Genomic DNA, 12,538 nt, shown 5'->3' on the forward strand with positions numbered 1-12,538 from the left:
CCTTGAGATAAACTTAAAATGTGTGGTCTTAAGGCCGCGGTAGGCACTGTTGTTCCCCCCCCTTCACCTTCTTAAAAATTTGACCGGACAATACTGCAGCCATGACCCAATCGTACAACGAATACTCATTCCCCCTCGACCCAAATGCCCCACCCCCTCACACATCGTCCCAATCTATGCGTCTTCCTCCTGGCGGGGATTGTATTCAGGAACAGTACGGTGGAGGGCGTCGTCCCAAGTCTCCCCCAGCGAAATTAACTCCTACCAGGCTAAGGAGTCGGATTAAGGCCACACAGCGCGACGTTGGTATAGTTAAAGAGGCTGCAATACGGCGTCAGGCAAACCCGTTCCCCCCAGACGCTCTAACCAGTCCCTCAGCACACCCAGAACCTGCACCTGTACATCCTATTCACGATAACAGTGTTGTGGGAGGCAATGCATCGTCCACTCAGCCTCAGGGCAATATTCGACACCCATCACCGTGTCTCCATGATCCCGATCCTCCACGTCCTGCACCTCTACAGGATATGTTTTACAATCCAATGGAGGCACAACCCGACGGGTGGCTGCCCCAGCAACCAGATTCCTTTGGAGTGATGGATGATGCATCGTTCATGGCGCTACTCATGGAGACGCAGGAACATTTTATGTCTTCTGATGTCGGCCCGGATTTCGCTAACCAGCCATCCTCCTCCCATGCACCCTCTCGTGAGCTTCTGGCGCCTCAGAGTGTCGCAGGAAGTTCTAGCCAAATGCATGCACCCTCTCGCGAGTTTATGGCGCCTCAGAGTGTCGCAGGAAGTTCTAGCCAGATTGCACCTATACTTACCAATGTCATCCCTCCAACACCGCTGAAGGATGCTGGCAGCAGTTACAACCTTTCTGGCCCTCCCCCTCGTCCCTCCCCACATGGGCGTGGTGCTTCCGTCGACACCGGAAATGTCAATGACTTGTTTTCTGATCCTCAGGACAGCAAAGATGCGCCTGCCTCGACGTCAGGCCAGTCATTTGTCACTGGACGGAAGTCTGCCGACACCAGTGCGACTCTCGAAGCTGGTTTCGTCGAGATCGAGCAATCGTTCCTTGAGCTCGCAGGGTCGACATCAATTCCTGTGCAGCAAGTCATCAACTGGTTCTTGAAAAGTCGAGGTCGGACCACAGTCAACACTAACTTCTGGAATATATATGCTCGCAGTTACTTCAAGGATCATACCGAGCAAGAACTTGCACGAGTTGGCCTTCAAGTTCCTGCAGACGGAGGCTCTCCGGGTAAGTTCCGATCCTATATGTTGATGTGGTACTTACGGTTCCATCGTGCATGTTAGGTATGTCGATTCGGACGAAATGCTATGACCTCTTCAAAGAGGCCTTTCCAGACAAATACAAAGACATTCTCTCCGTCTACGACGAGGTGAAGATGCTATCCGCCTCCCCTCAAACAATCTCTCAGCGCGGACAAGAGTTTCAAAAATACTACCGACGGATGTTTAGTATTGTAAGTATACTTCCTTGGCGCTTCACTGCTTGCTGTTCCCTGACCGTCTTTCATTATAGGCTGATGGCGCTGCCGCTAAATTCGGGTTTGAGACCGCGATGGTCGTCTGTGGAAAAATTGTCAATCAAGATGCCTCCCTCGGTCAAGTTCACACTACACCAGGCGCTGCAGAGGTAAGTATCTAGAGAGTGATATTCAATACTGAGATCGCTAATGCCGGTCTGCTAGTTCTGGAGTATGCGATGCCGAGCTGATGATGACACCATCATTGGTCACCTCAAAGCTCATGTCTAGTAAGTCTCAATCTGTGTCCTACCATTATCTCTTTCTTATTCATCTTCAAAACAGTAATAAAACCTCACTGGCAGTGGTAGAAGGTGCCTTCGACGACTTGCCCGAAGATGATGATGAAGCCTCTTCCAAGGATGCTGACGTGATTCCTTCGACTGAAGTTGAGGGTCGCGAAGAATCTCTCCGGTGGTTCAAGAAAGAAATCGCAAAACGAGTCAGTAAGTAGCTATTCTGTTTTTTCTTCGGTTCAGCCTGACGTTCTCGTATAGCTGAACTTGGCGGGAAGTTTGCATCTGATAAGAATTTCCCTTGGAAAACGATGCCCAGCGCCTTAGCCGCTGGCGGCCTGAACATCGAAGGGTACCCCGCCCACAAGTGCCTCATGCCGGGTGAATCTCATGGTCCGACGCCCAAAAATAACAAGGGGATAGGTGTATTGACGTACAAAGAGGTTGCAGCGCTTGTTGATGCTTACAAGGCCGGCACTATGCGGGTGGTCAAGTCTTCCCATACACACAGTAAGTTTTGTCTCTATTTGGTCGTCCGATTTACACAACGTTTTCATAGCGTCCTTGATCGAATCAAAAAAGCCGGTTATCATCGGGGAGGCTCCTCCATCCACCTGGGAGCACTCATGTGCTCGTCGCATGTTTGCTGATCGACATACCGATTATAGTGGCCCACAGCGTGTGGAGACAAGTGTCGCACAGACCAGAGTCAAGAAGGGAAAGAACACCTCAAAAGCTCGTGATCCCAAGCACCAAGAGCCGGTCATGTCTCCTCGCCCTCCTGCGCGTCCATTTAAGGTCGTTGCTAAGCCCATTGCTAAGCCACAAACTCCCCCTCCTGCTCGTCCCTTTCATGTTGTTGCTAATCCAGCTGTGCCAATAGCTCCTAAGGCTGCCATGGAGGAGGTCATCGAACTCACTTCAGCTTCAGACAGCTCGAAGGACACAGAGGAGCTGGACACAGAATATGAAGATGATTCACGCGGGAAGAAACGGAAATTAAAGTCAGGACGTACTTCTCGGGCGTCCAAGAAGTGTGCTTCCTCGGAAGTTATTGCCATCGAACCGAAGAAGGAACGTGTGCGTTCCAAGGCAAAACCGCTGAAGCCATCACCTTCCGATGCCTCTCCATTGAAGGGGGGTCCACTGTCACCGTTCACTGTGGGGTCTTCTTCACTTGACGACGAACTCTCATCTGGCAACGAAGGTTTGTGCTACATGTGTGCATCTGTGTTTCCTCACTAACCATCTTATTCAGCTGCCCAGCCAGCTCGACCTGTAATTCGCCTCCGGGACGGTCCTTCCACAGTGCATGCGAAATCCAAGGGTACGCATCTATGTTTTTGGATCTATATATTGTTGACTTGGTTCCTACAGCGCCCCCGAAACCGAAACATGTGACAAAGGAATCCCGGGCAGTCATGCACCACGTACACCAGAGGATGTATACACTCGATTCAGAAGAGGAGGAGGATGCTCCAGGTCGAATGCACTCGGAGGCCACAGCAGATGCTGGAAAAGGTGCTGCCATGCTCGTAGACGACCCCAAGATCGATGCTGCAGCTCGGTCAGTGAACCCTACCCCAATCGCACCGGCTGCTACTACAGAGGTCGAGTTTTCGCCGCAGGACAATGTGGAAGTCACTCCCAGTGTGGCTTCACAACCTGAGAGCTCTGAGCAACCCCCACCCTCGAACGGTATACTCCAGCCCACGTCTTCTCCTTCCATACCTGACAATGAGGAGAACGGCACCCCCCAAGCTCAATTCATCAACCGTCCATCTTCACGTCCGGCTCCGCTTCAGATTGATCCTCATATCGAGGGGGCCAACTTGAACCACTATGCACGTTCTCCACTGCTTCCACACAATGTTCTCATCCCACGCGAGGGTCCCATCCTACGCGAGGCTCCTTTACACCGTGACATGCACGAGCTTCCCAGTCATCCTCGTGAGCCATCTGTGCCATTGCGAGAGCCTCTGCTTCATTGTGATCCCTCCGTGCACTCTCGTGATCCCTCTGTGCACTCTCGTGATCCCTCTGTGCACCCTCGCGATCCCTCCGTGCACCCGCGTGATCCCTCTGTGCACCCGCGTGAATCCTCCATGCACCCGCGTGATCCCACCGTGCACCCTCGCGATCCTTCTGTGCACCCTCGCGATCCCTCCGTGCACCCTCACGATCCCTCTGTGTACCCTCGTGATCCCTCTATGCACCCTCGCGATGGACCCTCCTACCCACACGATGTTCCTCACTATCGTGATGCGCACGACACACCCTATGATCGGAATGGTCTCCCTCGCACCCATCCTCATCCTACTGGCGTCCTCAATCCCCACGGCCTTTCACGCACCCGTAATCCCGAAGAAGCTCGGTATGGTCGTGCACCCATGGGATACAACCATCCAGGTTATCTTGCTCGCTACGACTCACCTGCTGAAGGATACGACGACCACTATGATGACCGCAGATATCCATCAGACTCCTACTATCAAGATGTGCGCAGTCATGACCGGAGGTACTATGGAGATCCTAGTAGATGGCCAGACCGCCGCTGATACCTTTTTTCATGTGCTTTTTTGGTTTTTTGACTAACATTTCTCTCTCGCCTTTTAATTTTGGTGTCCGTGCCTCTCGCCTTTTTAGTATAGTGACTGTCATTTTGTTACCTCATGCTTCGCCTCAGAGTGGATGTAGTACCTCCTCCTGAATATATTGTGTTGTTGTTTTCGTGTTCGCACCTGATGAATGTTACATGCTGCCTCCTAAGTTTTTGTCCCCCAATTTTTGGTTATGTTAAATTGACTGATTATCAATTAAGACACGAAAAAAAAACGCTATTGAGGAATCGAACTCAAGACTCCCACAAGGACCTTGCTAATGATAAATGACGCCACCACCACATCGCCATAAGCCCTCCGAATGGGCAGAGCGCACATATCATATAATGGCACTTCGCATGCCAACACTTCTATCGATTATCGGCACACATCAGCTTCAACGACTTTATCGCTTCTATTGATTATCGATGAGGGCGCACCTCATCTCAATGTGTAAGTTATTGATATTTTTCTTCTACACTCCTCCCTCTCACCATATATTTGTTGCATCAATGGATTTCACGCAACTTGATTGCGTTCTCGAACGTATCGCATCGCGGCACAGGGTGCAAGCGCAGGAAGTGCTGGACAAGTGGTTAGAGAGACGACGGATCGGTATTCCTGATGGATGGAGGCTGCTTGACGGTATACCTTGCATTATTGGGGGGCTGACAGGACTTCTCGGTAAGTGTGCTCGTCAGATCACAGGTAGAATAGCTAAATATGTTACAGGACCACTCGAAGGACGAGGGGGCAACTTTCCCTGGAAAACGTTACCCGCCATCCTAGCCCGTCGTGGCTATATCCTTGAAAACTACCCGGAAAACATACTAATGCCCGGTGAAAGACGTGCAACACTCGCGAAGAGCAAGGGCATACACGACCTCTCTATCCACGAGCGGCGCGTCCTTGCAGATGCCCTCAAGAATAACTCCCTCACTGTCAAAACTGTCACAACAGACGCCCTTGAAAACCTCATGGCTTCGCGTGTCCCCGTTGTGGGTGAGGAAATAGGAATGCAAACTCCGGAGAGTCACAAGAATATCTACCTCGAGAGGCGAGCTAGTAGAATCGTCCCTTAGGGGATGCTACTGAGTCAATCTCTCTAAATAATGAGAGGGATCAAGAGAAAGGCTCAAGTCGGAAGGTGCGCGAAGGCGCACGGGAACGCGCGAGGCTGATGTGATGAACGCGCGGAAAGCGCGAGCCGTGCGGAAGGGTCGGAAAGCACGCGGTACGTGCGCGATGGGAGAAGAGTTGCAGAGGATCGTAGGAGCTCCCTTTGGATGAGGAACGAGACTTCACAAGACAAAGAAGATGATAGACAATGACAGCAATGATATTAGCGCTCTAAGCGCGAGTAGACAGGAAACTGATAGTCAGTCCAAGTAAGGGAAAAAGTAAGTAAGTCCGAAATCCTCTGAGTCTTCTAGATATGTAGGTCGCTACGCGAGCTCTCAGGGTATTGAGACGTAAGGGAAGCGGATAGGCTGCGCGGAAGCGCGCAAGGAAGCGGATAAGTATGTAACACTATGTAAAAGACCCTGGATGTGGTCAGAGACGGAGATGACAGTGAGAGTACGCACCAACGGTACCGGACAGACAGGACAGGACATGGGAGGATATGCCGAGGATAGCGCCGGTCTGCGGAAGGGCGCGGAAGGTTGCATGCGTCGCGGAAGAGCGCGGAAGGTCGCGCGTGTTGCGCGCGACTCTATTGGACTGCGCATACATGAGGATAGTGATGAGGTCGATGTATATATCAGGGGATACGAGCCTGTAGGGATATTACTCCCTACACCTGCGGGGTACTCTTAAACTGACTGTCCGCAGTCAGTCCTCTAGACGCGGAATGGACTTAGCGAAATTTCTGACGATTATGTCACGTGCGTGCCGGTATCGGCGAGTGTGTGTGTGCCGGCGCCGGAAAAGCACGAGTCACGTGTGTGGACGCGTCGTGGCTTTGTTTTCTATATCGGGAATTCGGCGCTTGAAAAAGTGAGTGGACGCGTGCTTCCGTTTCTTCTTCTTCTTCTTCTTATCCATCTACATCACGCGTTGTTCTGCCCATCTATACTCTCTTCTATACCATGGCGCCTTTCTTATTCGACTCGCTTGCCGACTCGCCGCCGCCGTCGCGTGCTGCGTCTCCTGTCGTCGCGTCTCCTGCTCAGGAACCTGAGCCGATCGAAACCGAGGCCGACGTTCTTCGTCGCGAATGGACCGCGCTTCGCGAAGTCTTGGACACGCTCGTTCGCGTAATGCCGGATGATAAAGAGGAGTTGATGGAGGATCAGGAGACCTGGATGCGAAGTTGGAATGGGTTTATGGTGAGTGTCCTCGGTCTCTTCGCCTTGTGTGGTTGATGCTGATTATCGTAGACTCGTGTTATGGCTGCCGGCGACACTGCCCGGCATTTGCAGGTCGAGCTCGATCTCGACGATGAGGAGCACGTCTTGATGACGGCTGGCCGCAAGGCCTACAAGAATTTCGAAGGCGCGATCCGCCTTATCAAGGAGAAGGCCGCTGCTCAAGCGGAAGAAGTTGTGACTGCGCGGCCTCCTGCCGCGCAGAAGAAGAAGATGGAGGTGTTGGTTCCGTCCTCCAAGAAGGCGGGTGCGCAGACTGATATGGGTGCTCCGGTGCGTAGTGTCCGTTTTCGGGTTGGTGCGGATTCTGACTTGGCGCGATTTTCACATCAGTTGCCTACCGGGCGCATGACTGGTCGGGCGCCTTTGGGAGAGAAGTGTGAGCGGTGCACCAAGTTGGGTAGGGAGTGTGATGGCAGCCCCGGCGTGCGCTGTGATACTTGCGCGAAGGCGCACCAGCAATGCTCTTTCAAGAGAGGTAAGTTGTTTTGTTTCCGCGTACCGTTTCCTATGTTAACGAGTTTCCTTAGGAGCTGCAAGGGCGCCCCCTAAGCGTCGCGTTCAGAAGGCTGCACCCGCGTCCTCGCGTGCGCCTACCGCAGAGTCTGGTCCTCGCACCGCGTCTTCGCGTCAGGAGGTGATGGAGCTTGATAGCGGGAATGAGTTGGGGTTGGAGTCCGAGGAGATGTCAGTTCCTGAGCCCGTTCCTGCTCCGGGCCTCTCTGCCTTGCCTGCTAGGCCGACCAGGGCTATCAACCCTATCCTTTCCGGCCCTAAGAAGCGTCGCGCGGAGGAGTCCTTGGATCGATATGAGGAAGGTGGGGAGTTGGAGCGTCTGCGCTCTGAGAATGCGCGTCTCCGCGAGCTTCTTCGCCGCGTTGGAGAGCGTTCCCGCATCCAGCAGGCTGAGATGGCTGCACAGAGCAGCCGGTTATATTCTATGTCGCGGGAGTGGAAGGAGGATGAGGAACTGGCGGAGTTCCTTTAGATACTTGATAGCATAATGCGCGGTTCTTCCGCTTGTGGACTCTGGATTCATAGCGCCAATGCGCTTGTACTATACTTGATTGCTGAATTGGTGCCAAAGCGCGCCTGTACTATAGATTTGACTCTGTTTCCCTGCGCATACGCGCATAATAGATATCCGTGTCCCCCATGTCTGTGTCTGAGTTTGAGTCCGGTCCGCTGGGCCTAAGGATGAGATAAGAGAAAAATTTAAGTATTTGAACGCATGGAACATAGAGAAAACTTGGAACTGGCGGCGGGTTTGTGCGAGGTTCGCGCTCGGCTTGCGTTCATCAGGCGTACTGTCGGCTTCTATTCCTTCCTTGGGTTGCCACGCTCTAATGATTAGCGGCAGGGTATATATATTAAAATGTGCGCGGCGCGGGCGTGCGTTAGAAGGGGAAATGTCTATGGTTGATTATGCGCGCGTTAGATTCATAGTATGTACTTATCTGATTTGTTATGTTCTTGTTGCGGGGATCGTGCGGAATGTATATAGGGTCTGCGGAAGATATGTTCAGCGCGGCGCGCGGTATTATGAGTCTGGAAAGGAGAAACTGAGAGCGCCGGCCGAAACCCGGGGTAAAACTGAGAGAGGGAAATAGATGCGGGGTGTTTTTGTTATTTTCTTCTATGGCGGTATTCGTTGTTTTCGATGTCTTTATTATATTTTCTGGAGGGCATTCTTGCGGAGCGGTTATATACGGGAAGAGGGTTGGGAATAATTGCGGAGGGGGTGATGGGAGCGCGTTATTCGCCGAAGTCGCGTTCGGGGTCATCTTCTTCTGGCTCATCGTCGTCTTCTGCGGCTAAGTGATCCAGGCCTTCATCGTCAAGGCCCGTGATGGCCGTCACAGCTATGCGCTCATCGTTGCGCGGGAAATATGGTATTACGCGGAATGCCGCGTATCGGAGTCGCGAGACCGCGCCGTCCAACTCAGCCAATAAATACGATCCGCCGGTCGTCCGGCGAAGGACAACCATTGGACCTAAGTACCGTGGCTTCGTCTTTTTGCTCAGCTCATACTCGACTTTTGAGTTGCGGACTAGAACCAGACTTCCTGTTGGAAAGTCGTGATCCTTGATTGACGCGCGGAAGCGCTGTTCGAAGTCGCGAACAGACTTGTACCTCGCGTTCAGGACAGCGCCTTTAATCGCGTCTAGGTCCTGCACGCGCTTCTGTAATTGGCGCGCGCGCCATGCAATAAGATCTGCGGAGGTTAGCGCGCCCCTGCTCGGGAGTGGTACGAGGAAAGTAGCTTCTGCGAGGTCAAAAGGAAAAATCGGCTCCATGCCGTGAACCATGAAATATGGCGACAAGCCTGTAGACTTCTGGATGCTGACGCGCTCTGCCCAAAATGCGGCGTGCGCGATCTGCGGCCACTGCGTTAGATCGTGCTGGCAACCTTTTATGATCGCTTCGCGAACTTCAAGGTGCCGCCGCTCGATGATACCGTTAGCTTGAGAATTATAAGGGGAGATGCGGATCGTGTGAATCCCATACTTTTCCGCGAGTAAGTCGACGGCGGCGATAAACGCGGGGCCATTGTCGGTTACAATCTCGGTGATGGGCCCCCATCTGCAGAGGAGTTCTTCGAATATAAACGCGGACAACGTCTTCGCGGTTTCCCTACGTAGCATGCGCCATTCAGGGTACGCAGTAAGTGCGCATCGCGCGTGCACTATACGATCGAATCCGCCCGCTTTGGGCATCATCATGCAGTCGATGTGTACCTTGCGGAACAAGCCGCCCGGGATGGGTACAATAGGCGGAATGTGTAGGCGGGTGTTCTGGCGTACTTGACATTCGTGGCAAGTCTTCGCGTACCATTTGATGTCTTCGACTATCATCGGCCACCAGAAGCGCAAGAGGAGGCGCGTACGGATGGTATAAATACCCTTGTGCCCGAGGTCGTCGTGCGCTTCTTTGAGAATTCGATAGCGCCGCTCTCCTCTTACTACTAGCTGGTGCCGGCCATGTGATTCTCTGCGCCATAGGTTATCTTCCATGACGAAAAATTTTGCCGCGGAATTGACGAAGGTGTCGAAGTCGTCGTCCGAGAGATCCGCGGGTCTCTCGCGACTTTCTAGGAAGCGCTGATACTCGCGCATCTTCTCGTCCATGGCTTGCGCTGCGTCAGAACGAGGTATAGGGGGCTCATCGGGTTGAGCGGAGATAGTATCTAAGAAAATTAGGAGTGCGGGAGTTCGGTTAGTGACTTGCGCGTCGCGCCTGGTGTACGGATCGCGGGTGTATGATGTGCCAGCGGCTTCAATCATATGAGTTCCGATCATTAATAAGCGCTACTCCAAAGGAGTACGCGCGGTCGAGCCAGTCCTCGTGATCGTCTTCCTCATCTGGGTCTTCGTCTGCGCGCGGTCTCCTTGAGAGACCGTCAACGCCGGCGTGCTTCAGTCGCGGAAACTGTGGACAAGTTTGAATGAAAATAGTAGAATGCCCGCGATCCATCGATTGATGGTCGCGTTAGGCTGCAAATCCGGATTATTGATCATACCTTTGATATACTTCGCATCAACTTCAACCGTAAGGTTGGTAATGCCGAAGATGTATATGCGCACGGCGCGGAGTGCGCGGAAGAGGCCGTAGAGTTCTAACTTGGCCTGAGAGTAGCGGCTCTCGACCTCGTTGAGTGCGATTGATCCGAAGCGGTTGGGGTAGCGCTTGCCGTCCTCTCCGATTTGGATGAGGAGGTAGCCGACGGCGACGTTCGAAGTATCGACCGCTAGGATGACTTCGCGGCCGCATTCGTAGTCGATGCGCTGCAGTGCGGGCGACTCTAGAATGGCGTCTTTGAGTGTTTGCATAGCTTCGCGGTGTTCTTGCTCAAATTCGAAGGGGACATCTTCCTGGTGAGGTTAATTAGCTGGCGCGCGATGGCGTGCCAAGTCACGGATAAAAATGCGAAGGACGCCGCAGGTGCCTAAGACCCCGCGCACATGCGACTGGTTCTTGCACCTCGGGCCAATCTCGGATCTTTTGGACCTTAGAGTCCTCTGGCACGCGGCCGTCGAACGTGCATAAATGCCCGACAATAATAGCGGTCGGCGCGGCTAAGACAAATTTGGACGCGGACCACGGTACGCGCCGACGTTCTCAAGGACGCTGTCTGATGCGGTTAATGACTTGGCAATGCTCCCAGCTGAAGCGGCGGATGCCTGGGTTGGCAGGTAAAGTTTCGTAAGAACCATCCGCGCTCTGGTAGCGCGTCTTTACAGACTTGACAGGCCCATCATCGACGAAGGGCGAGGTATATTCTGGGATTTCGTGCTGCAAAATAAAGGCGTATCCCCCTGATAGACCTGGGACCGCGTTAGCGTGTCCTTGCGGAAGCGTGGTTAGTCTATGTGGTCCTAGGGGCGTGCCAACGTAGTTAGATCGCGCGACTCCTCGTGGAGCGCGCCTGGTCATATCCGGAGTATAAATCCATCATGCCATAAACTGCGTAACCCGCAAATGATTCTGCGAGGTGCTCGACGAATGGCGGAACTGAGGCGTCGCGGATAGTGACTGCGTTGAGTGGTTGCAAGTCATGAACTAGGCGCAAGGACTTCTTGTCCTTCTTGACAACACAAAACCAGCGTGAACAGTATGCGGCGGTCGAAGGTTCGTAGACCCTGATTCGATCTTTTCCTTGATATGCGGATAACTTCACCTAAGGTAGACGGCAGGATGGGGATGTTTTTCTTGAGACCATGGGGTGTGCGGCACGGTCGGAATTTTGTAGGGCGGGAAGTAGGTTTCATTGAGGCGGCCTCGTTCGGAAGCGCCCCATGCGAATGCTAGTTCATGCGCGCGAACGAGCCAGCGGATTAGCTTAAGCTCGTCCGGCCATAACCAGTTGGCGGGATCTAGATCTAGCGCGTCCGCGCGCTCTTGCGTAAAGCGGACGCCTGGTATAAAATCTGGGGGATGGGGGTGTAGTTCTGGCATACCAGCCAATGGATCGGCGGGGAGTTGGCGCACAACTCTATACTCTGGGGGCATAGTAGTTGGCACGGTGCGGACTTTCTTCGCGACTGGCTTATAGACCAGTGCGTGACATACGGAATCGTAACTGTAACTGAATTAAACGCGTCGATGGACGCTAGGTCAAATATGGAGCGGGAAGAAGAGAGAAACGGATAATGCGCGGATTTGCGCTCTGATGCGGAAAATTGGTAAGTAGGAACGGGAACCGCGGCGGATGAGCTCCTTGAGAGCGACATAACGGACGACACATCATGCGCGGGTTGCGCGATTGTGTGGTAACAGAGGGGAAATGAGAACGGAACGGAATACTTTTGTGCGCGGGGCGCGAAGCGGTAAGAGTACGGTTAGTGTCTCCTCGCTTTGAAAACGAATCATCGATCTTTAAAAACCCGTGCCCTCCGGCTTAGCGGGGTGGTCGGAGCAGAATTGCTCCATAGTGCAGCGCACGCAGCGCTTTACCCAGGGCGTCGTCGGGATGCGAATCTCCTTAAAGGAGTTGGGGTCGGTGAGGGTAACTCTTGCTCCCCATTGGGGAGATCTTGCGTGCGGCAGCTGTCAGCTTAAAGAACGGGCGACCGAGAAGCACTTCGAAGTGCGCGCGTTCGACCACTTGAACTTGGAAGAGCATAGGCCCTGTTCCGAAGTCCAGCGGAACGTTCTCTATCACGCCGAGCGTCGCGTCTTTCGACGTGTTGACGCTCTCCATGCTCAACTGGTAGTCAGCGGAGGCCAATGCCAAGCGATTGCCACACGCCTTCGGCATAACTATACTTACTTCC

General features: G+C 53.2%; 3 protein-coding genes across 3 annotated transcripts; all 3 read left to right on the plus strand.

Annotated features, from left to right (window-relative positions):
* Positions 1–101: 101 nt before the first annotated feature.
* On the plus strand, positions 102–4,352 carry DEU56DRAFT_761688 (uncharacterized protein; the record flags this gene model as incomplete). Its single annotated transcript, XM_041350575.1, has 9 exons — positions 102–1,269; positions 1,326–1,495; positions 1,555–1,668; positions 1,724–1,788; positions 1,844–2,004; positions 2,056–2,304; positions 2,354–3,001; positions 3,053–3,121; positions 3,172–4,352. The coding sequence occupies 9 exons, from the start codon at positions 102–104 to the stop codon at positions 4,350–4,352; spliced, it is 3,825 nt and encodes a 1,274-aa protein (XP_041201636.1).
* A 554-nt stretch (positions 4,353–4,906) lies between these two features.
* On the plus strand, positions 4,907–5,476 carry DEU56DRAFT_919410 (uncharacterized protein; the record flags this gene model as incomplete). The annotated part of the gene is made up of 2 exons (XM_041358267.1): positions 4,907–5,078; positions 5,127–5,476. 2 exons carry the CDS (start codon positions 4,907–4,909, stop codon positions 5,474–5,476), a joined length of 522 nt encoding a protein of 173 aa, XP_041201637.1.
* A 1,008-nt stretch (positions 5,477–6,484) lies between these two features.
* Positions 6,485–7,751, plus strand: DEU56DRAFT_761690 (uncharacterized protein; the record flags this gene model as incomplete). The annotated part of the gene is made up of 4 exons (XM_041350576.1): positions 6,485–6,724; positions 6,776–7,036; positions 7,097–7,241; positions 7,294–7,751. 4 exons carry the CDS (start codon positions 6,485–6,487, stop codon positions 7,749–7,751), a joined length of 1,104 nt encoding a protein of 367 aa, XP_041201638.1.
* Positions 7,752–12,538: the final 4,787 nt, after the last annotated feature.

Source organism: Suillus clintonianus (assembly GCF_016758775.1).
Source record: "Suillus clintonianus strain FC179 chromosome Unknown DEU56scaffold_165, whole genome shotgun sequence".
Classification (NCBI taxonomy): Eukaryota; Fungi; Basidiomycota; class Agaricomycetes; order Boletales; family Suillaceae; genus Suillus; species Suillus clintonianus.